Source organism: Ovis aries, chromosome 3, assembly GCF_016772045.2.
Source record: "Ovis aries strain OAR_USU_Benz2616 breed Rambouillet chromosome 3, ARS-UI_Ramb_v3.0, whole genome shotgun sequence".
Classification (NCBI taxonomy): domain Eukaryota; kingdom Metazoa; phylum Chordata; class Mammalia; order Artiodactyla; family Bovidae; genus Ovis; species Ovis aries.
The window spans coordinates 136,978,745-137,001,782 of NC_056056.1; the positions used below are offsets into that span (position 1 = coordinate 136,978,745).

At 44.5% G+C, this 23,038-nt stretch overlaps 1 protein-coding gene across 9 annotated transcripts in view; it reads right to left on the bottom strand.

Moving 5' to 3' along the window:
* LOC105614728 (tubulin alpha-1C chain) overlaps positions 1-23,038 on the bottom strand; it is a 93,865-nt gene that overhangs the window by 3,000 nt on the left and 67,827 nt on the right. For 5 of the 9 annotated variants that reach the window (XM_042246769.1, XM_027967379.2, XM_042246765.1 and 2 more), the window contains 3 exons: positions 22,843-22,905; positions 2,875-3,097; positions 158-306 (listed from right to left, as the gene is read on the bottom strand). In XM_042246769.1, the coding sequence (XP_042102703.1) occupies positions 158-306; positions 2,875-2,995 (270 nt within the window). In that variant the 5' untranslated portion in view covers positions 2,996-3,097; positions 22,843-22,905. Of the gene's footprint in view, positions 1-157; positions 307-2,874; positions 3,098-6,729; positions 7,015-7,127; positions 7,264-7,872; positions 7,998-22,842; positions 22,906-23,038 lie in introns of those variants that run through there. The other 4 variants (XM_042246770.2, XM_042246771.2, XM_027967378.3 and 1 more) reach the window with 4 other exon arrangements.

Consider the following 23,038-nt stretch of genomic DNA (forward strand, 5'->3'; position numbering starts at 1 on the left):
AGTTGTCCCATAGCACAGGACCGTTTGGTTTAGAAGTCCAGTTATAGTGGGCAGTGTCAAGCTCATTCTAGTGCACAAAGAACGATTCCCATAGTCTGGTCTCTCAAAACTCTAAGAGAAAACGCTCATCCTAGTTTAAAAAAAGTTCTTTGTTTACCAGTTTCCGAACTCGGTCCAAGACGAGGTCAATGATCTCCTTGCCAATGGTGTAGTGACCTCGGGCATAGTTATTGGCGGCATCTTCTTTGCCTGAGATGAGTTGCTCAGGGTGGAAGAGCTGGCGGTAGGTGCCAGTGCGAACCTCATCTGGAAAAGGAAAATGAAGCAGCCACCTATCATTAACAACCCACACAAGTGTGCTCCATCCCAGGGCATCAGTGGAATTCCCAGGACACACCTCCTGTCCCAGATCCCTGGGATCTCACTGGGGTTACTGTCCTTTTCATATAGCGGACTGGAATGCAAAAGTAGGAAGTCAAGAAACACCTGGAGTAACAGGCAAATTTGGCCTTGGAATATGGAATGAAGTAGGGCAAAGACTAATAGTTTTTTCCCAAGAAAATGCACTGATCATAGCAAACACCCTCTTCCAACAACACAAGAGAAGACTCTACACATGGACATCACCAGATGGTCAACACCAAAATCAGATTAATTATATTCTTGGCAGCCAAAGATGGAGAAGCTCTATACAGTCAACAAAAACAAGACCAGGAGCTGACTGTGGCTCAGATCATGAACTCCTTATTACCAAATTCATGCTGAAATGGAAAAAAGTAGGAAAAACCACTAGAGCATTCAGGGATGACTTAAATCAAATCCGCTTATGATTATACAGTCGAAGTGAGAAATAGACTTAAGGGCCTAGATCTGATAGATAGAGTGCCTGATGAACTATGGACTAAGGTTCGTGACATTGTACAGGAGACAGGGATCGAGACAATCCCCATGGAAAATAAATGCAAAAAAGCAAAATGGCTCTAAGGTGGCCTTACAAATAGCTGTGAAAAGAAGAGAACCTAAAAGCAAAGGAGAAAAGGAAAGATACAAGCATCTGAATTCAGAGTTCCAAAGAAAAGCCAGAAGAGATAAGAAAGCCTTCATCAGCGAACAATGCAAAGAAATAGAGGCAAACCACAGAATGGGAAAGACTAGAGATCTCTTCAAGAAAATTAGAGACACCAAGGGAATATTTCATGCAAAGATCGGCTTGATAAAGGACAGAAATGATATGGACCTAACAGAAGCAGAAGATATTAAGAAGAGGTGGCAAGAATACACAGAAGAACTATACAAAAAAGATCTTCACAACCAAGATAATCATGATGGTGTGATCACTCACCTAGAGCCAGACATCCTGGAATGTGAAGTCAAGTGGGCCTTAGAAGGCATCACTATGAACAAAGCTAGTGGAGGTGATGGAATGCCAGTTGAGGTATTTCAAATCTTGAAAGATGATGCTGTGAAGGTGCTACGCTCAATATGCCAGCAAATTTGGAAAACTCAGCAGGGGCCACAGGACTGGATAAAGTCAGTTTTCATTCCATTCCCAAAGAAAGGCAATGCCAAAGAATGCTCAAACTACCGCACAATTGCAGTCATCTCACACGCTAGTAAAGTAATGCTTAAAACTCTCCACGCCAGGCTTCAGCAATAAGTGAACCATGAACTTCCAGATGTTCAAGGTGGTTTTAGAAAAGGCAGAGGAACCAGAGATCAATTTGCCAACATCCGCTGGATCATGGAAAAACCAAGAGAGTTCCAGAAAAACATCTCTTTCTGCTTTCTTGACTATGCCAAAGCCTTTGACTGTGTGGATCACAATAAACTGTGGAAAATTCTGAAAGAGATGGGAATACCAGATCACCTGACCTGCCTCTTGAGAAACCTATATGCAGATCAGGAAGCAACAGTTAGAACTGGACATGGAAGAACAGACTGGTTCCAAATAGGAAAAGGAGTACGTCAAGGCTGTATCTTGTCACCCTGCTTATTTAACTTCTATGCACAGTACATCATGAGAAATGCTGGGCTGGAAGAAGCACAAGGTGGAATCTAGATTGTCAGGAGAAATATCAATAACCTCAGATAAGCAGATGATACCACCCTTTGGCAGAAAGTGAAGAGGGACTAAAAAGCCTCTTGATGAAAGTGAAAGAGGAGAGTGTTGGCTTAAAGCTCAACATTCAGAAAACGAAGATAATGGCATTTGGTCCCATCACTTTATGGCAAATGGAGGGGGAAAGAGTGGAAACAGTGTCAGACTTTGTTTTCTGGGGCTCCAAAATCACTGCAGATGGTGACTGCAGCCATGAAATTAAAAGACGCTTACTCCTTGGAAGAAAAGTTATGACCAACCGAGATAGGATATTCAAAAGCAGAGACATTATTTTGCCAACAAAGGTCCATCTAGTCAAGGCTATGGTTTTTCCAGTGGTCGCACTGGATTTGACAGTTGGACAGTGAAGAAAGCTGAGCACCGAAGAATTGATGCTTTTGAACTGTGGTGTTGGAGAAGACTCTTGAGAGTCCCTTGGACTGCAAGGAGATCCAACCAGTCCATTCTGAAGGAGATCAGCCCTGGGACTTCTTTGGAAGAAATGATGCTAAAGCTGAAACTCCAGTACTTTGGCCACCTCATGAGAAGAGTTGACTCATTGGAAAAGACTCTGATGCTGGGAGGGACTGGGGGCAGGAGAAGGGGACGAAAGAGGATGAGATGGCTAGATGGCATCACTGACTTGATGGACAGAGTCTCAGTGAACTCCGGGAGTTGGTGATGGACAGGGAGGCCTGGCGTGCTGTGATTCATGGGGTCGCAAAGAGTCGGACACGACTGAGCGACTAAACTTAACTGAACTGAGGTCAACTCACCAATGACTGTGGGTTCCAGGTCTACAAACACTGCCCTGGGCACATGCTTGCCAGCACCTGTCTCGCTGAAAAAGGTGTTGAAGGAGTCGTCTCCTCCCCCAATCGTCTTGTCACTTGGCATCTGGCCATCGGGCTGGATGCCGTGTTCCAGGCAGTAGAGCTCCCAGCAGGCATTGCCGATCTGGACACCAGCCTGGCCGACGTGGATGGAGATGCACTCACGCTGTGGGAAGGAAGACAGGAAGTATCAGAATGTGACACATCGGATGGGACATTCAGGAATGATTCACACGGAAATGACTATTAGCCTTCAAGACAAATCAGCACCTTTCTGGAGGCCATGCCTGCCCAGGCACTATTTCACAAACAACAGGCCAATTCAGAGGAAAGGCTTTGGAAAACCACAGATACGTTAATGAACTACTAGACAAGGCCAGAGACCAGACTTTGGCTTTACAGCCACATTAGATATTCATGGCCAGGTTTCTACCTTCAGAATGATACAAGCTACTCTAGCAATAGATTTTCCCCAACTCCTGGGAAATATGCCTGCTGACTCCTTAGAGGCATGCAAAATTCCTCCTTCCAGCTCTGATTCATTCCCAGTGTGACTGTAACTACAGCTCATTCCCATCCCTCTTTAATTCTATTCTTTAAACAGCTTCTACCTCTCCCTTTAAAACCAGCTTAAACCAGCAAACTACAGCTGTATGACTCATGGAGAAAACAGCAGATAAGTAGCAATTACCTGGACTTTAAAACTGGTCACAGGCATCCTTTTATCCTTGTGGAAGTATTTAATCTTAGGGAAAAACATTTTCCTTCACTGTCCACACACCTTGAGGGGAGAGTGGGGGAGGGTGGGCAGATGGAGACAGGGTAACAAAGGCGAGAAATGTCACCAAGACTTCGCTAATAGCTGAAGAAATCAGCTCTTTTCTAGTAAAATGTACATCTCGCTCTGGCATTGTGGAAGAAGAGTCTATAATTTCATAAATTTAATGATTTAGGCAAGCGTTTGTTTTCCTTTACTTGCTGAACAAGGTCATTTATAAGTTACCAAACTCATTCCTGCTTGGTAAAATAAGACAGTGAACACAGAATCTAAACCCAGGCTTAAGAGGAAAACAAAGAGGATTTCTATTGTATTTCCATCATAAATCAAATTAGCTGCTTGAGACAGAGTCTTTCAAGTATCCACCTCAAATATCTCTTATTACATGTTCTCCAAATAAGAGTTTCAGGGTTCTGAAAGCTGCTAATAGGAATTTAAAGCCTTTGACTGTGTGGATCACAACAAACTGTGGGAAATTCTTAAGAGATTGGAATACCAGACCACCTCACCTGTCTCTTGAGAAACCTGTATGCAGGTCAAGAAGCAACAGTTAGAAACAGACATGAAACAATGGACTGGTTCAAAACTGGGATAGGAGTATGTCAAGGCTGTATATTATCTCCCTGCTTATTTAACTTTTAAGCAGAATACATCATGTAAAATGTTAGACTGGATGAATCACAAGCTGGAATCAAGCCTCCCAGGAGAACTATCAGTAACCTCAGATGACACCACTCTAAAGGCAGAAAGTGAATGGGAACGAAAGAAAAGAACCGCTGGATGAGGGTAAAGAGGATTGAAAAAGCTGGCCTCTGGTCCCATCAGTTCATGGCAAATAGATGGGAAAATGCGGAAACAGTGACTGCTTTTATTTTCTTGGGTTCCAAAATCACCTCAGACAGTGACTGCGATGAAATAAAAGACGCTTGCTTCTTAGAAGGAAAGCTATGACAAACCTAGACAGCATATTAAAAAGCAGACATCATTTTGCGAACAAAGGTCCACATAGTCAAAGCTGTATTTTTCCAATAGTCATGTATGGATGTGAGAGTTGGAGTATAAAGAAGGCTGAGCATGGAAGAATCGATGCTTCTGAACTGTGGTGCTGGAGAAGACTCTTGAGAGTCCCTTGGACTGCAAGGAGATCCAACCAGTCAATCCTAAAGGAAATTAACCCTAACTATTCTTTGGAAGAAGGCAATGGCACCTCACTCCAGTTACTCTTGCCTGGAAAATCCCATGGACGGAGGAGCCTGGTGGGCTACAGTCCATGGGGTTTCTAAGATTCGAGACGACTAAGCGACTTCACTTTGACTTTTCACTTTCCTGCATTGGAGAAGGAAATGGCAACCCACTCCAGTGTTCTTGCCTGGAGAATCCCAGGGACAGCGGAGTGAGGTTGGTAAGCTGCCATCTCTGGGGTCTCACAGAGTGGGACACGACTGAAGCGACTTAGTAGTAGTAATTCATTGGAAGGATGATGGTGAAGCTCCAATACTTAGGCCACTTGCGACAAAGAGCTGACTCAGTTGAAAAGACCCTGATGCTGGGAAGGACTGAAGGCAAAAGAAGGGGGTGGCAGAGGGTGAGATGTTCAGATAGCATCACCAACTCAATGGACATGAGTTTGAACAAACTCCAGGAGACAGTGAAGGACCAGAAAGCCTGGCATTCTGCAGTCTGTAGGTTTGCAAAGAGTCGGATGTGACTTAGCAACCTAACAACAATAGGAATCTTAAGAAAATTTGACATCACCTATGATGTCAAAGGGCCTAGTCTCATAACCACAAGACAAAACCTCCAGTTACTCATAACCTTTGACTTATGGTTCCCTCTTTCTCACCATACTCCCCATAAAGCAATTATGCTCTGGTGACCTCATCAGCAAGCTCACTATTACCTGCATCTACTTGCCCAGCTCTAAGGCTGTGGGAGAAAGGGGAGTTTGTTCTAATGAACCCATGACTTTTAACCACTGCATCGTGTTTACGTTTAACTGGACTCTGGACATTTCACAGCCGTAGAAACCAGGAAAGAACCAGATATTAGCCCATGACAGTCCCAGGTCCAAAGAGATAAAAGTATCTGAGAAGACCCTGCCATCCTAATGAAGCATTTCTAATGAAGTTTTTGAATTAAAACCTTTTCATATTGTGCAACAGTATGGCTTACACTGTGGCCACTGCTTGTCCTCCACTCTCCCCTGGCCACTAGGGAGATGAAGTGAGATACCGCTGATGGTGTCACTTCACTTAGTCTAGCCTTAACGGGATAATCAGCACCTGTCCCTTGTGAAATACGAGTCTAACCAGTGTATGTCTTAATAGGTTTGCTGCTACTGCTGATTTCCTGCCCTTTAAACACTCCCACCATTTTCTCAATAACACATTTACCAGTGTCCTTTGGTCTGGCTTAGTAAAAGGCACTCAAGCAAGTGTTACAGTCAGACATCCTTTGATAACTCTGGTAGTCCCTAAAAAGGGTAACTATTTAGTCACTATATTCCTTTTTAAAAAAAGATATTTTGATACATTTGATACTCCTGGCCTGCTTTAGGTAGACCTCCAACGGATGTTTCCTAAGATACTTGTTTCCAAAACCTGTGGCTACTAAATAGAAAATACTCAAGTTGTGTGTAATTTCATGTTTCTTTAAAAGCAAGAATACTATGTCATTACTAGATTACTCTGTGACTTTATAAGTAAATATTTCTTTTGTGGACTTTTTAAAACCTGTAAGAAGAAAGTTTCAGCTACTAAACACCCCACTAAATTAACACTAGAAACCCTAGAAATGCAGGGATAAACAAGGGACAGTCATTTCCTTCAAAGGAGGAGCCTGCCTTCATCCTTCAGGTGGACTGGCCCAAATGCAAGAGCTGCCCCCGCCCACCCACCCCCATCCCGGCCACAGGGGACGATGGTGCAATTGGAAACTCTTCCCAGAGTCTGGCCACAGGTGGACTCAGCACCAAATCACAGGGCACAGGAGAGGGGTCGCCAGGAAACGTCTGCACCTACTATGCTGGAGCACACGAGATGCTCCAGGGGTCCTTTGCAGAAGGCTGTGGGAGGGTGAGGTCACTTCAGGAAATGGGAGCGATCTGTAGCCTTCACAAGTCCTTGGGAGCCAGTGCGAAGGTTCTCCCACCTTCCTGGGGCAGTAGCGGCGCCGAAGGAATCAACGACTGGCCCCGCTCTAGGATCAAGTGGCTTTTCCACTTCCACTCAAGGCAGTACCCAGGCCGCGACTTCGAGCCCGACGAGGAGTCAGCCAGGTGAACTCGACTCTCCCAACCTGGCCACCTGAAACCAGTTTGCCCGGAGGCGTGGACGTGGCTGCACTCGCACTGGGGTCCCAACGCCCCTTCGGACTCCGCACTCTGCCCCCACACCACCGCCCCGGGACCCCCACTCACCATGACGGAGACTTGGACGGCTCTGCGGGGCTGGAACGGGGGCGAGGGGGTGCGGCCGCGAAGATCTCCCACTGACAGACTACTAAGGAGTCCGGGGGAGAAGCAGGGAGAGGCCCGGGGCCGGGAGGGATCCTATAAACCCCGACCCGGGCCACGTGTCAGGAGGGCGGGACCCGACCCCGCCCCGGCCTCCGCGGCCCCGCCTCCCAGCCCTGCACCGGGTCTTACCCTCCCCGCGGAGAGAGGAGGGGCGCGCGGCGCTCATTGGTGGGTTCAAAAGTTCAAACCAAACTCTACGGAACCAGCCAGAAGAACCAGAAAAGGGAGGAGGCATCCAGGGGCCGAAGAATGGGCCGGTGGGGTGAGGGAGAGGATGCACTCGGCGACGGGAAAGAGAAGCGAGGCGAAGGGTGGGGACGGCAGTGGGCGACGCGTAAGCGAGGAGGGGCGCCAGGTAAAGGGAGGCGCCGCCGCGGAGCCCTGGGGGCGCGGCTCCTCTCGCTGCCCGCCCGGTCGCCGGGCTCCAGACCCCCGACCCTGGACTGGAAGGCGGCCTAGGTGGCCTTCAGCAAGTTCCAGCCGCACAGCCCCCAGTCAGGACCTCCCACACGATCCGGCTGTTTCCACCGCGGGTAACCCCGGCGCCCGCAGCTCTCGCAGTTGAGGGACTTCCAAGAGGGAAGCCCTAAGGTTCCCCATTCCAGGTCCTAATCACCACAAACCAAGTTGAAATCTTGAATCTCACCTTTTTTGTTGCTTTTCTTTCCTTGTTTTCCTGCCTCCTTTTAAATGAACCTTTTGGTTTCTACCAGCAAACTCCTTCCATCTGGTGCAAAGCCGTTTTTCCCCCCGCCTGGAATTAACTATATTAACCCCAGGTTCCCAGGTGGCGCTAGTGGTAAAGAATCTGCCTGCCAATGCAGGAGAGGCGAGATAAGCAGGTTTGATCCCTGGGTGGGGATGATCCGCTGGAGTAGAAATGGCACCCCACTCTAGTATTCTTGCCTGGAGAATCCTATGGACAGAGGAGCCTGGTGGGCTTCAGTCCTTGGGGTCTCAAAGAGTCTGACATGACTGAGTACACGTGCATATAATAGCTTTCACTTTTCAGTTGCTTACTATGCAGAGTTGTTTGTTTTTCACACAATGTTAATCACATGTCATCCATTAGACAAATGCTGTGCCTTACCCCCATTTTTACAGATAAAGAAACTAGAAGAAGTGAAGAAGAAGTGAAGTCGCTCAGTCGTGTCCGACTCTTTGCGACCCCATGGACTGTAGCCCACTACGCTCTCTGTCCATGGGATTCTCCAGGCAAGAGTACTGGAGTGGGTTGCCATTTCCTTCTCCATGGGATCTTCCTGACCCAGGGATCGTACCCGGGTCTCCTGCACTGTAGGCAGACGCTTTACCCTCTGAGCCACAGAGAGTAATTCAGCTAGTTGCAGGTCACACAGCTGGAGCGAGTTAGGCCCTCACTGCCTTGCACTGCCTCACCCTAAGTATACCACTCTTTGTTATGGAACCCAAGTTCCTGTGTCCCTGGCACAATGAAGCAAACAATCCAGAACTTGGGAGTGTGGAGCAGAGCAAGATTTATTGCAAAGGCTAAAAGCAAGAATAGATGTTGGGTGTACAAAAGACCTGAACCCTCCAATCACTTTCAGCTAAGACTGTTTTCCAAATGGGTCATAGATTGCTTGACCAGCTCCTGGACCTTCTCATTGTTTGGTGGTGAGGTAACAGGGTGGTGTTTCCAGAATCTCAACCTTTTGGTTCCAACCGGTCTGGAGTCTGTATGCTTGTGGTGGACTTGTAGTTACATCCTCCTGGGTGGTGGGGTGTTAGTTTTTGTGGAACCACTCAAAGATAATGCATCAGGTTGTTATCTTTATGGCTTCAGGAAGAACCAGGAGTCCCGTGTCCTAATCAGTAACTGCTTGGGTTTGCTCTTTGTCACTCAAGGAAGGCCTGGGAGACTTTTTTCTGTTTTCTACAAATAAAGTAGAAATAAAGTCCATTTGCGACCCAATGGACTGCAGCCCCTAGGCTCCTTCATCCATGGGATTTTCCAGGCAAAATTACTGGAGTGGGTTGCCATTTACTTCTCCAGGGGATTTTTCCCACCCAGAGACAGAACCTGGGTCTCTCACATTGCAGGCTGATTCTTTACCAACTGAGTCACCTGGAAAGCCCCAGGTCAGTTGGCAAAGCATCTCAGCAGGGAGTAATTACAGAAGAAAAGAGACCTCTGCCCAGATTACCAAGAAGCATCTAGAGTATGCACTGTCTGAGTGGGGAGGTGTTAAGGGAACCACCCATCCTGGCCAGAAACCATAGTAACCATTCATGTGAATTACTTTACCACAGGAGGTCCTGGTAAGGAACAGGAAACTAACAACCGGGGGAATTCAGGAAAGTTCAAAAGGAGATGCCTCCTGTCCTACCAACCTCCCAAGCTCCTCCTTGCTGGAATCCATCCTGACTGTGTGAAATGCGCACCCACCACCAGGAAGGACCCTGAGTCAAAAACTAATCCCATTACTATAAAATCCGGGCTGTGAGCCATGTGTCAGAGAAGACCTGGGCTCCCTTACCCTCCTGCTCTCTGCCCAGGCACCCCTTCTCAGTAAAATCTCTTGCTCTTTCAGCATGAAACAGCATGACCCTATGGTCCTTCCCCCTAGCCATGTCCTCTGCCTGCCTGTTGTCTGTGGAAAACTTTAGCAAAGAATACGTTTCATCAAAGAAGTGAGAAATGCAGAAACATAGGAAAACAGTCAAAGGAGATCAAAGAATAATAATGTAGTCACTAAGCATAGTCAAGGACCTTTAGTTCCTTCTCAAGGATTACAGGTAATATTCTGAGCCATATTCTGTGAGCTGTCTTACAGATACTGAAACCCCAGGTGGAAAAGTTAACTGCATGATGACCGGACTGTACCAGGACATGAGCTGCCACAATGCCAAGAACTGTTCTCAAACCAATGGGAACAAACAGACTCTGGAACTGAAGATTAACTGTACCTAAAACAATCAAGATGATGCAAGTCAGACTACCAATGACCAATATGAAGATGACTGTCAGAGCTGACTATGCTGTTTCTGTATGTAGCCAACCCCCCTCCCTACTCTGTGTATAAAAGCTTCTCCCCCTGTTTGTCAGGGGGTGGAATCAGCCTTTGGACAGATGTCCGCCCCGCACCCCCTCCCCCCAACCCCCAGTTGCCGGCATCTGAAATAAAGCAAACTTTCCACCGACCAGGCCTGTTTACTGACTTTTGGGCAGTGAGCAGCCAGACTCTACCCTTCAATAATAAGTACGTGTGTCTCCTTGGATGATTCATTTCTCAGTGTTAGACTGCTGGAAGGGGTTCCCCTTCCTGCAACGCTTTCATCATGTTCCTAATTCTTAAATTCCTCAGCCCCCTCTGAGTGATAGAATTTATGGAAATACTCAGACACAGACATGGAAAACAAACTTATGGTTACATAAGGGGAGGGGAGAGGAAGGACAAATTAGAAGTTTGGGATTATTATATACACACTACGGTAAAGAATCTGCCTGCAATACAGGAGACCTGGATTTGATCCCTGGGTTGGGAAGATCCCCTGGAAAAGGGAATGGCTACCCACTCTAGGATTCTTGCCTGGAGAGTTCCATGGACAGAGGAGCCTGCTGGGCTACAGTCCATGGGGTGGCAAAGAGTCGGACAGGACTGAGAGACTAACACTTTAACTATGTACAAAACGGATAATCAACAAGGACCTACTGTACAGTACAGGGAATTATACTCAATATGCTGCAATAGCCTGTAAGGGAAAACAATCTGAAATATATATATATATATATATATATATATATATATATATAAAACTGAATCACTTTACACCTGAAACTAACACAACACTGTAAATCAACTGTACTTCAATTGAAAAAAGAAATATTCTACTGAACAGTAGAAGAATATGTTAAAGGACTTTTTCCTGAAGCAGAAAACGGCAAAATGAGTTTCAGATACTGAATAGGTAGAACTCAAGATACACTCCAACTCATACACACAAAATGGATGCTGTGGAAATGTGTGCAGAGATTCCTTTTCAAATTACAGTACATAATTCCTTCATTCATCAAATGCTTCTTGAGCACCTATTGTGTGGCAAGGTATTCTGAAATCTGGAATAACTACCACTTTAGTCTTGTTAGATATTTTAGTCTTAATTAGTAGTGCTTTCCCATTTTTAAATTCATTCCACAAATATATATTTAGCAGAGTTTCTAGGTGCTTGGAAATAAGTATGTGAACAAAACAGGTCTCTGTGTTATGGAGTGAATGTTCTAGAGCAGGATAGGGAAGAAAGATAAACAGTGAACATAAGTAAACTATAGAAGAACAGAGCAAAGTAAAGTGGAATGAGGGTGCTGGGAGGGGAGAGTGTGGGAGGAGGCTGCAATGTAAGCAAGATGGTCAAGGTTAGCCTTAATGTTAAGTGAGATGTGAACAGAGTTGACGGTCCTGAGGGGCTAGTCAGGACCCTGGGAGAAGAGCAGTGCCAGAATACTGAGAAGCTGGAGCCAAGGCCCCCCAGGCAAGGGTGAGAGTTCAGTGTTCCTGGAAGGAGAGCAGGAGGCCATCTTGACTGGAAGAGATGAACAGTAGGAGGTGAGGGTTAGAGAGGCAATGGAAGCCAGCTCTTGTGGCTTCATATAAGAGCAAAGTCCTGGGCTTCATATAAGAGCAAAGTCCTGGGGTTCTAGAGAGAGTGCCATAGAGAGTGAAATAAGTGAAAGAGAAATATAAACATTGTATAAAGTGAAGTCATTCAGTCATGTCTGACTCTTTGCAACCCCCTGGACTGTAGCCTAGCAGGATCCTCCCTCCATGGGATTTTCCAGGCAAGAGTACTGGAGGGGGTTGCCATTGCCTTTCCCAGGGGATCTTCCCAACCCAGGGATTGAACTCAGGTCTCCCACATTGTAGGCAGACCCTTTGCCATCTGAGCCACCAGGGATTGTATAGTAACACATATATGAGGAAAGTGAAAAGGCTGGCTTAAAACTCAATATTTAAAAAACAAGGATCATGGCATCCAGTCCCACCACTTCATGGCAAACAGATGGGGAAACAATGGAGACAGTGACAGACTTAAATTTTCTTGGGCTCCAAAAATCACTGCAGATGGTGACTGCAGCGATGAAATTAAAAGATGCTTGCTCCTTGGAAGAAAAGCTATGACCAACCTAGATAGCATATTAAAAAGCAGAGACATTACTTTGCCAACAAAGGTCCATCTAGCCGAAGCTATGGTTTTTCCAGGAGTCGTGTGTGGATGTGAGAGTTGGACCATAGAGAAAGCTGAGCGCCAAAGAATTGATGCTTCTGAACTGTGGTGTTGGGAGAAGACTCTTGAGAGACTCTTGGACTGCAAGGAGATCAAATCAGTCAATCCTGAAGGAAATCAGTCCTGAATATTCATTGGAAGGACTGATGCTGAAGCTGAAGTTCTGATACTTTGGCCACCTTATGTGAAGAACTGACTCATTGGAAAAGACCCTGATGCTGGGAAAGATTGAAGGCAGGATGCAACAGAAGATGAGATGGTTGGATTGTATCATTCACTCAATGGACATGAGTTTGAGTAAGCCCTAAGAGTTGGTGATGGACAGGGAAGCTTGGGTGTGCTGCAGTCCATGGGGTTGCAAAGAGTCGGACACAACTGAGGGACTGAACAGAAGAGAATGTGGAATCTAGAAAAAATGGTATAGATGATCTTATTTGCAAAGCAGAAATAGAGACAGAGACAGAGAACAAAATGACTGTGTGGCTCACAATAAACTGTGGAAAATTCTGAGAGAGATGGGAATACCAGACTACCTGACCTGCCTCTTGAGAAATCTGTATGCAGGCCAGGAAGCAACAGTTAGAACTGGACATGGAACAACAGACTGGTTCCAAATAGGAAAAGGAATACGTCAAGGCTGTATCTTGTCACCCTGCTTATTTAACTTCTATGCAGAGTACATCATGAGAAACACTGGACTGGAAGAAACACAAACTGGAATCAAGATTGCCGGGAGAAATATCAATCACCTCAGATAAGCAGATGACACCACCCTTATGGCAGAAAGTGAAGAGAAACTCAAAAGCCTCTTGATGAAAGTGAAAGAGGAGAGTGAAAAAGTTGGCTTAAGGCTCAACATTCAGAAAACGAAGATCACTGCATCTGGTCCCATCACTTCACGGCAAATTGATGAGGAAACAGTGTCAGACTTTATTTTTGGGGGCTCCAAAATCACTGCAGATGGTGATTGCAGCCATAAAATTAAACGACGCTTACTCCTTGAAAAGAAAGCTATGATCAACCTAGATAAGCATATTCAAAAGCAGAGACATTACTTTGCCAACAAAGGTCCGTCTAGTCAAGGCTATGGTTTTCCAGTAGTCATGTATGGATGTGAGAGTTGGACTGTGAAGAAAGCTGAGCACCGAAGAATTGATGCGTTTCAACTGTGGTGTTGGAGAAGACTCTTGAGAGTCCTTGGACTGCAAGGAGATCCAACCAGTCCATTCTGAAGGAGATCAGCCCTGGGTGTTCTTTGGAAGGAATGATGCTAAAGCTGAAACTCCAGTACTTTGGCCACCTCATGCAAAGAGCTGACTCATTGGAAAAGACTCTGATGCTGGGAGGGATTGGGGGCAGGAGGAGAGGGGGACGACCGAGGATGAGATGGCTGGATGGCATCACTGACTCGATGGACGTGAGTCTGAGTGAACTCCAGGAGTTGGTGATGGACAGGGAGGGTTGGCGTGCTGCGATTCATGGGGTCACAAAGAGTCGGACACGACTGAGCAACTGAGCTGAACTGAAAGGGAAAAGGGGGCGAGGTGAGAGGAACTAGGAGATTGGGATTGACGCATATACACTATTGATACTATGAATAAAATAGGGAACCAATGAGGACATACTGTATAGCACAGGTGTCAGGAAGCATTTAACAGGGGGCCTCCTGTGTGCTGTTTTGGATCTGTCAGGAATTCTTTTTTCCTTATTAATTCCTGAATATTCCCGAATTAAGAGGAGAGGCAAGACTCTCCTGGGACTGAGGAATCCAGGCATTTCCTTCGTTAGTTTTTCTATACAGTGGTCAGTACCCTCTTCCTTTTTATGAACCATATGGTAAAAGTGGTTATTTACAACTCTCTCTTTCATATGGATGAGCTCATGTTTTCTTGATAACTTTTAAGTTTTGATTTTATTTCTGCTGAAAATAGCTATCTTGTAAGACAGTATAAATACCTACACAATGTTGAATAAAACACCTTGGCTCCATCAGAGCTCTGGTCCCCATATCTGTCTTTCTCTCTCTCTCTCTCTCTTTCAGGCTGATCCCCTGGAGCAAAGAGGCTCTCTGAGTTCACTTTCCTGCCTGGGCTTCTAAGACCCTCTCGAGAGCTTCACCCCATCGAGAGGGCGCCTGAGGCCTTCATAAACAGAGCAAGCCCCATGCAGGGGCTTTATTGGCTTTCTGTGTAAACCAAGGAATATCAGCCTCTTTCTCTCCTTTACTTTCTTATCATCGACTCCAGACCACCAGGTTCTGGTCCATTAAAGGACCTCAACACACAGGAAACTCTATTTAATGCACTGTGGTGACCCTAATGAGAAGGAAGTCCAAAAGGGAGGGATATATGTATATGCATGGCTGATTGGTTTTGCTATTCAGTACGTAAAGCAACAAAAAAAGGGAAAAAAAGGTCCCGTGGTTTTAACCCTGACACAGGGAGCCAGTGTAGGGTCCCAAACAGGGGTGACATGCCCTGACTACCTTTTTTTCGAGATCCCTCTGGTGTGTGGAGAACAGATTATAGGAGGGCACAGGGAGAAGCAGGATGGTAACTTACTGCAGTACCCTTTAGAGATGATGGAAACTCAGACCAGACTGGTAGTAGAGGAAGTGGCACAAAGTGGTTACAGTTGGTTACCTTCTGAAGATAGGGCCAAAATGATTTCCCCATATGAGGGGGGAAAAAAGCCAAGCATTTTTCCAGGATTTTTAGCCTGAATGAGTAAGAGATGATTTTGCCATCAACAGATGAAAAATGTTGGGAATGGGGCAGGCTTGGAAGGGGATGTTATCAGGGGTTTGTCTTGGGGGATGTTAAATCCAGACGTTGAGATGTCCATGTCGAGGTGGAGATGCTCAGGACATAGCTAGATGTGAGAGTCTGGATCTCAGGGGAGAGAGATCTGGGTAGAGATATACATCTAAGTGCCGTCCTAAAGGCATGACATGGGGCGGGATCACTAAGGAAATGAGTATAGAAACAGGAGAGAAGAGGACCAAGGATTGAGCTCTGGGAGGGGAGGCAGATCCCATGAAGGACACTGAGAAGGAACAGTCAATGAGTGAGGAGGAAACCTGGGAGTGTGCAGTCCTGGAGACTAAGGAAGGAATGATCAGCAGCGTCATATGCTACCAGTAGGCCAAACAAGACGAGAACTCAAAAATGACCAAGGATTTAGCCACACAGAAGTCACGAGTAACCTGGATGGGAATAGTTCAGTGTGGTGATTGAAAAATAATAGGCATTTAGTTTGGGGGAGAATGGATACATGTATATGTATGGCTGAATCCCTTCCCTGTTCACCTGAAACCATCAGAACATTGTTTGTTAACTGGCTATACCCCAATACAAAATAAAAAGTTTTTAAAAAATTTAATAGGCATTCTATTTTTAGATTCTGTTTTCATATGATTCATTAACAAATTACTTTTATTTTTCTTCCTCTAACTCCCTACCTCCTCACATTCAAGCAGATTGCCCCTGAGGAATCACACTATCTTTATAGTCCTGCTTACCTTGTTTTGGATTCTGGCATTTTTTGCTTTCTAGCAAATTTTGCTTCAGCAAATTTCTTAATCTCTCTGAATTACCTCCCTTATAAAATGGGGATAATGCATAACTAATAGGTCAATACACTGTTGTAGGGACTAATTGAGATACATAATACAGAGTACATACACCCAGTAAAGCACCAAGTGGTACTAAGGTGGTAGTGGTGGCAGACAAATCCAGAGATGACGCTGCATCTTCTTGCATTTGAAAATTAGTTTAAGCATCCATATTTAAGTTAGGATCCACATTTAAGTTTTCTGCCCCCTGCTGGATTTTATTTTTGGAGGGATGGGGAATCTTTTTCCTGAGTAGACAGTTAAAATTTTAACCTTTATGTAAACAAGCCTTTATGGGTCTAAAAATTACTGAGTAAGGAAAGGCTTACTTTCTAGCTGACAGTTTCCAGAACTGCTCACAAACATATTGAGTTATTAACAGACAGCCAGTGCTCTGCCATTTTTGGCGCTGTAACTTTGGACAGGGACTCCGTCTCCTTGGACCCCAGGTTTTGTGTGTGCAGTATGAGGGCCATGGACAGGATCATCTCTAAGGCCTCTTCCAGCCCTAATATTCTGAAATACTCTGACTTGAGACTTCTGCTGTACATGTGAGTTGTACAAAAATGAGCAAAGTTGAAAACATGCTTCAGTCAGGGTCTTCTTGGAATCACCAGTACATTAGATACATTCTTATATATTGGACGTTTGTTTGAGTCTTACAATGCTTTAGGGAAAGAAGTGCTAAATACCTACTCCAGCTCAGGGAAGCCTGGGCTTTATGTCACCATATATAGGATCCACATATAGTAGAGAGAAGTGAATTCAGATAAAACCAAATCTTGGGTTTTTTAGTGTTGTCTCTGCTAGGCTCAATTGGAATTCCATCACCTCCACTAGCTTTGTTCATAGTGATGCTTTCTAAGGCCCACTTGACTTCACATTCCAGGATGTCTGGCTCTAGGTGAGTGATCACACCATCGTGATTATCTTAGTCGTGAAGATCTTTTTTGTACAGTTTTTCTGTGTATTCTTGCCACCTCTTCTTAATATCTTCTGCTTCTGTTAGGTCCATACTGTTTCTGTCCTTTATCAAGCCCATCTTTGCATGAAATGTTCCCTTGGTATCTCTAATTTTCTTGAAGAGATCTCTAGTCTTTCCCATTCTGTTGTTTGCCTCTATTTCTTTGCATTGATCGCTGAGGAAGGCTTTCTTGTCTCTTCTTGCTATTCTTTGGAACTCTGCATTCAGATGCTTAAACCTTTCCTCCTTTTCTCCTTTGCTTTTCAACTCTCTTCTTTTCACAGCTATTTGTAAGGCCTCCTCAGACAGCCATTTTGCTTTTTTGCATTTCTTTTCCATGGGGATGGTTGAGATATTTCAAATCCTGAAAGATGATGCTGTGAAAGTGCTACACTCAGTATGCCAGCAAATTTGGAAAACTCAGCAGTGGCCACAGGACTGGAAAAGGTCAGTTTTCATTCCAATCCCGGAGAAAGGCAATGCCAAAGAATGCTCAAACTACCACACAATTGCACTCATCTCACACGCTAGCAAAGTAATGCTTAAAATTCTCCAAGCCAGGCTTCAGCAATATGTGAACCATGAACTTCCAGATGTTCAAGCTGGTACTAGAAAAGACAGAGGAACCAGAGATCAATTTGCCAACATCCGCTGGATCATGGAAAAAGCAAGAAAGTTCCAGAAAAACATCTCTTTCTGCTTTCTTGACTATGCCAAAGCCTTTGACTGTGTGGATCACAATAAACTGTGGAAAATTCTGAGAGAGATGGGAATACCAGACCACCTGACCTGCCTCTTGAGAAATCTACATGCAGGTCAGGAAGCAACAGTTAGAACTGGACATGGAAGAACAGACTGGTTCCAAGTAGGAAAAGGAGTACGTCAAGGCTATATATTGTCACCCTGCTTATTTAACTTCTATGCAGAGTACATCATGAGAAACGCTGGGCTGGATGAAGCACAAGGTGGAATCAAGATTGCTGGGAGAAATATCAATCATCTCAGATATGCAGATGACACCACCCTTATGGTAGAAATTGAAGAGGAACTAAAGAGCCTCTTGGTGAAAGTGAAAGTGGAGAGTGAAAAAGTTGGCTTAAAGCTCAACATTCAGAAAACGAAAATCATTGCATCTGGTCCCATCACTTCATGGGAAATAGATGGGAAAGAGTGGAAACAGTGGCAGACTTTATTTTTTGGGGCTCCAAAATCACTGCAGATGGTGACTGCAGCCATGAAATTAAAAGATGCTTACTCCTTGGAAGAAAAGATATGACCAACCTAGATAGTATGTTGAAAAGCAGAGACATTATTTTGCCAACAAAGGTCCATCTAGTCAAGGCTATGGTTTTTCCAGTGGTCATGTATGGATGTGAGAGTTGGACTGTGAAGAAAGCTGAAGGCCAAAGAATTGATGTGTTTGAACTGTGGTGTTGGAGAAGACTCTTGAGAGTCCCTTGGACTGCAAGGAGATCCACCCAGTCCATTCTGAAGGAGATCAGCCCTGGGATTTCTTTGGAAGGAATAATGCTAAAGCTGAAACTCCAATACTTTGGCCACCTCATGAGAAGAGTTGACTCATTGGAAAAGACTCTGATGCTGGGAGGGATTGGGGGTAGGAGAAGGGGATGACCGAGGATAAGATGGCTGGATGGCATCACTGACTCGATGGACGTGAGTCTTGAGTGAACTCTGGGAGTTGGTGTTGGACAGGGAGGCCTGGTGTGCTGCAATTCTTGGGGTCGCAAAGAGTCGGGCACCACTGAGTGACTGAACTGAACTGAACTGCTAGGCTACCAGTAATACTGAAGAACTTATTTTTGTCCAGTTACAAATTACATGTTACAGGTAATGTTTAGGGATATTTTCTGCTCATATAGCAATTTAGAACAAAATATTTCCTATTCCAATTGTGCCTTCAGCACTCAGCTTTCTTTATAGTCCAGCTCTCACATCCATACATAACTACTGGAAAAACCATAGCTTTGGCTAGATGGACCTTTGTTGGCAAAATAATGTCTCTGCTTTTTAATACGCTGTCTAGGTTGGTCATAACTTTTCTTCCAAGGAGCAAGTGTCTTTTAATTTCATGGCTGCAGTCACCATCTGCAGTGATTTTGGAGCCCGGAAAAATAAAGTCAGCCACTGTTTCCATTGTTTCCCCGTCTATTTGCCATGAAGTGATGGGATGCCATGATCTTCGTTTTCTGAACGTTGAACTTTAAGCCAACTTTTTCACTCTCCACTTTCACTTTCGCCAAGAGGCTCTTTAGTTTTTCTTGGTTTTCTTCCATAAGGATGGTGTCATCTGCATATCTAAGGTTATTGATATTTCTCCCAGAAATCTTGATTCCAGCTTGTGCTTCATCCAGCCCAGCGTTTCTCATGATGTACTCTGCATAGAAGTTAAATAAGCAGGGTGACAGTATACAGTCTTGACGCACTGCTTTTCCTATTTGGGACCAGTCTGTTGTTCTATGTCCAGTTCCATGTCCAGAGCACAGAAGAATTGATGCTTTTGAACTGTGGTGTGGGAGAAGACTCTTGAGAGTCCCTTGGACAGCAAGGATATCCAACCAGTCCATCCTAAAGGAAATCAGTCCTGAATATTCATTGGAAGGACTGATGCTGAAGCTGAAACTCCAATACTTTGATCACCTGATGTGAAGAACTGACTCATTTGAAAAGCCCCTGATGCTGGGGAAAGATTGAAGGCGGGAGGAGAAGGGGACGACAGAGGATGAGATGGGAGTTGATGATGGACAGAGTGGCCTGGCAAGCTGCAGTCCATGGGGTCACAAAGAGTCAGACATGACTGAGCGACTGAACTGAACTGAATAGTGCCTTGGAAAAGTTTTCAAAAATAAGTTTTTAACAAGGATATTTATTTGGAACTGTGGGAAATAAGGTCTTGAGACTTGAAATAACTTACTCTGAACCACAAGAGGTGGAAACCAGAACAAACGCCTAAAATGGCAGTTGCCTCTTTTACTTCTTGGCCCCGTATTAGCCTGCTACTGGCACTAGTTCACAAGGACAGAACGTCCTAGAAGTCATTTGTTGAATTTTTCTTAAGGCAAGGCTAATATAATAAGAAAAAGAGAATCTGTCCTACTTTCAAGACCTCCAAAGGACAGCTAAGACTCCTCTCAGTTATGTCCAGTCACCTTCTTTATGATAAGCATTTTTAAAATCCTGGAACTTCCCTGGCCCTCCAGTGGTTAAGACTGTGCTCCCAATGCAGGGGGCATGGGATCCCTCTGCATAAAATAATAATACAATAAAATATATGTATTTTGAAGCATTTTTTCCCCTTCTTCTCTTTACCCTTTGTAAATAGAGAAGAGCAGGATATTATCTTCTAGATAATATGGGAAAAATAATCCTCAGATCCTTTAACTTTCACTTACTGTTCTCTGCAAATATTTTCTTTTGAATTTCTCCTTCCTCATGACGGGAGCAGGGTTTTGGCCTTCTCTTCCATTAGGACTTTATGTGAAATGCAAGCTCCATTCTGTGAGACTACCCCAGAAGACTGGCTTTCATTTCTGAAAGTTCACATTTTATTTCCACTGAGACATCACATGGCTTTTTTGAATCTGCCTTATAATCCCTAAAAATACTGTATTTGGGGGTTGTTTCCTCACGGTGACCGAATGAAGCAACTGAGTAGGTTGTGTTTCCCCTGTATTCCCACTTTATATCCCAGAGCCAATCCTTCTTAAGCTTTTTCTGATCTTTCCTGTAATTAAAAACCATTTCCATGATTCTCCTCCCCTGTCCCTTCAGGATAGACGGGTAATATACTCTTGCAGAAAATTAAAAAGAACTACTCACATTCTCTAATCATCTACATTATTATTCCAGTAAGTAGGCCATTTCCTGGAGTCTGGAACTCTTTTCTATTTATAGCAATGTTTATTTAATAATTTTATTTACTCATGTACCTAAAAAGCCCCTGGCAGCCCAAAGTGGAAAGGCCCCTGAGAAACTTCTTTCCTTGTGACTGTAGCTCCTTGCCAGCAGCTCAGATGGTAGGTGGGTTTACTCAGAGACTGTGAATCTTAGGATAATCTTTCCTCTTTCACTATCCTGGTATCTTTTTACCTCCTCCTCAGACACAGAGCCGGCCATATTCAAGTACACCAAGTCCTTGTTTTTTCCTACCTAATCAGTCCAGTAGTACCTCAATTTGAGGGAGTATCACTGCATAAATTGTACACAGTTGGGAAATTTAGAGGTAAAACAGTCTGGTGTTACTCAGGTGAAAAAGTGAAGTGACAGTGTGAGACCCCATGGACTACAGCACACCAGGCCCCCCTGTCCATGGAATTCTCCAGGTAAGAATACTGGACTGGGTTGTCATTCCTTTTTCCAGGGAAATCTTTCTAACCCAGGGATCAAACCCGGGTCTCCTTCACTGCAGGCAGATTCTTTACCGTCGGAGCCAGCAGGGAAGTCCATAATTAGTTTAATTTGGCCGAAAGCATCTGGCCTTTTCCAGTGTCTGTTTCTCCCACTTCAAGTCAGTGGGCTGCTTCCTAATCTGAACCCCATATGATTCTTTTGTAATACTAATCCTCCTACTCACTGGTGTGTGAGAGAGCCCACTAGAGCCAACAATTTACATTTTTAGAAATTTGGTGAGCCAGTTAGACATCGTTTCGGCAGCTTGAAATAAGCAATGATGGATGTATTTACATCATGGAAATTGGTGACTACTACAAATTAGGCTCTCATCTCCACTCCCAGCTGGTTGTTAAAACATTTTCCATTGCCCCTACTTCCACCCTAGTCCAAATCGGGACATTTCTCTTAGTTCTTCAGAACTCTGATATTAAAAAAAAAAAAAGAACTTTTTTTTTTTTGGTCTCAGAGCTTGATTCAGTGCTCTCCTCATAGCCAGCCAAAGCCCAGAAGCCCAGCTTAGCTTCTCCTCCCAATTTCAGCTTTCGGAATTACGGAAGGGTTACTACCTCTTAGCCCCTCCAATCCCAATCAACACCTTCTTTTCCAATGCTTTTATTTCTTCGATTAGAAAGGTCCCCAACTCCTGTTTAGCCACACTCCACCTGTTTAGCCCTGCATCCCACTTCTAGGACTGGTGTCTCCACTCAGTTTCTACCCTCAGGATGAAGAGTTCACATACCTTCACTTGTTTGCCTGTCACAATAAGTCTATGAGGTTATGAGGTAGAAACTACTGTTACCTCCATTTTACAGAAGAGAAAATTGAGGCTCATTGTTGAAGTAACTTATCTAAAAGGCACATGCCGGCCCATGCTGCCTGCAGTCCAGTCTTCCTCACTGGGATCCTCAGCCCTTTCCTCAGGAGGTTGGTTTTAAGGCTCTCATTTCTTAACCACTATTCTTCTCTCTAAAAACATCCATATGAAACCACTTTTATATCTACAACTTTAATTACATGTTTATTTCTCCAAATCATCCAAACCTGTAATGATCCCATTCAGTTATAAGAACACAATGAAGGAAAGAGGCTGGTACAGAGTTCTAACAGACACGGGCCGTACTCAGAACTCTATTTTTACAGCACTTTAATATTTTGATCCTCTAGTCTGTGTTCTTTTTTCCTTACCCTCCAGCAATTTTTTGTTGCAATGCAGTCAGGAATATAAACCATTTAGAAACCCTGGAAGGTCTTTGCTTGTTTCTGATCGATCAAGAGTTCCTCATTTAAAATTACATACCTCTTTGTTTTGGTAAGCTGTGGTCCCTACTGACCTTGTAAATGGGTTATGTGGAACAGCCTGTAACTACAAAAATCAGCTTGCTTACCGTGTTCCCTCAGCAGCTCCGTTTATTTGTACTGAACCCAAGGGACAGAGCCAGGTTCACAAACTGCGAAAAAGAAAAAGAGAAGGAGGAAATTCTTTGTGTTCAAAACAAAGAAACAAATTTTATATTCAGGCTGCTCTTTCCCTTTATTGTGCCTGAAACAACTGATAGTAAACCACAGTTGTTTCAAAGAGGG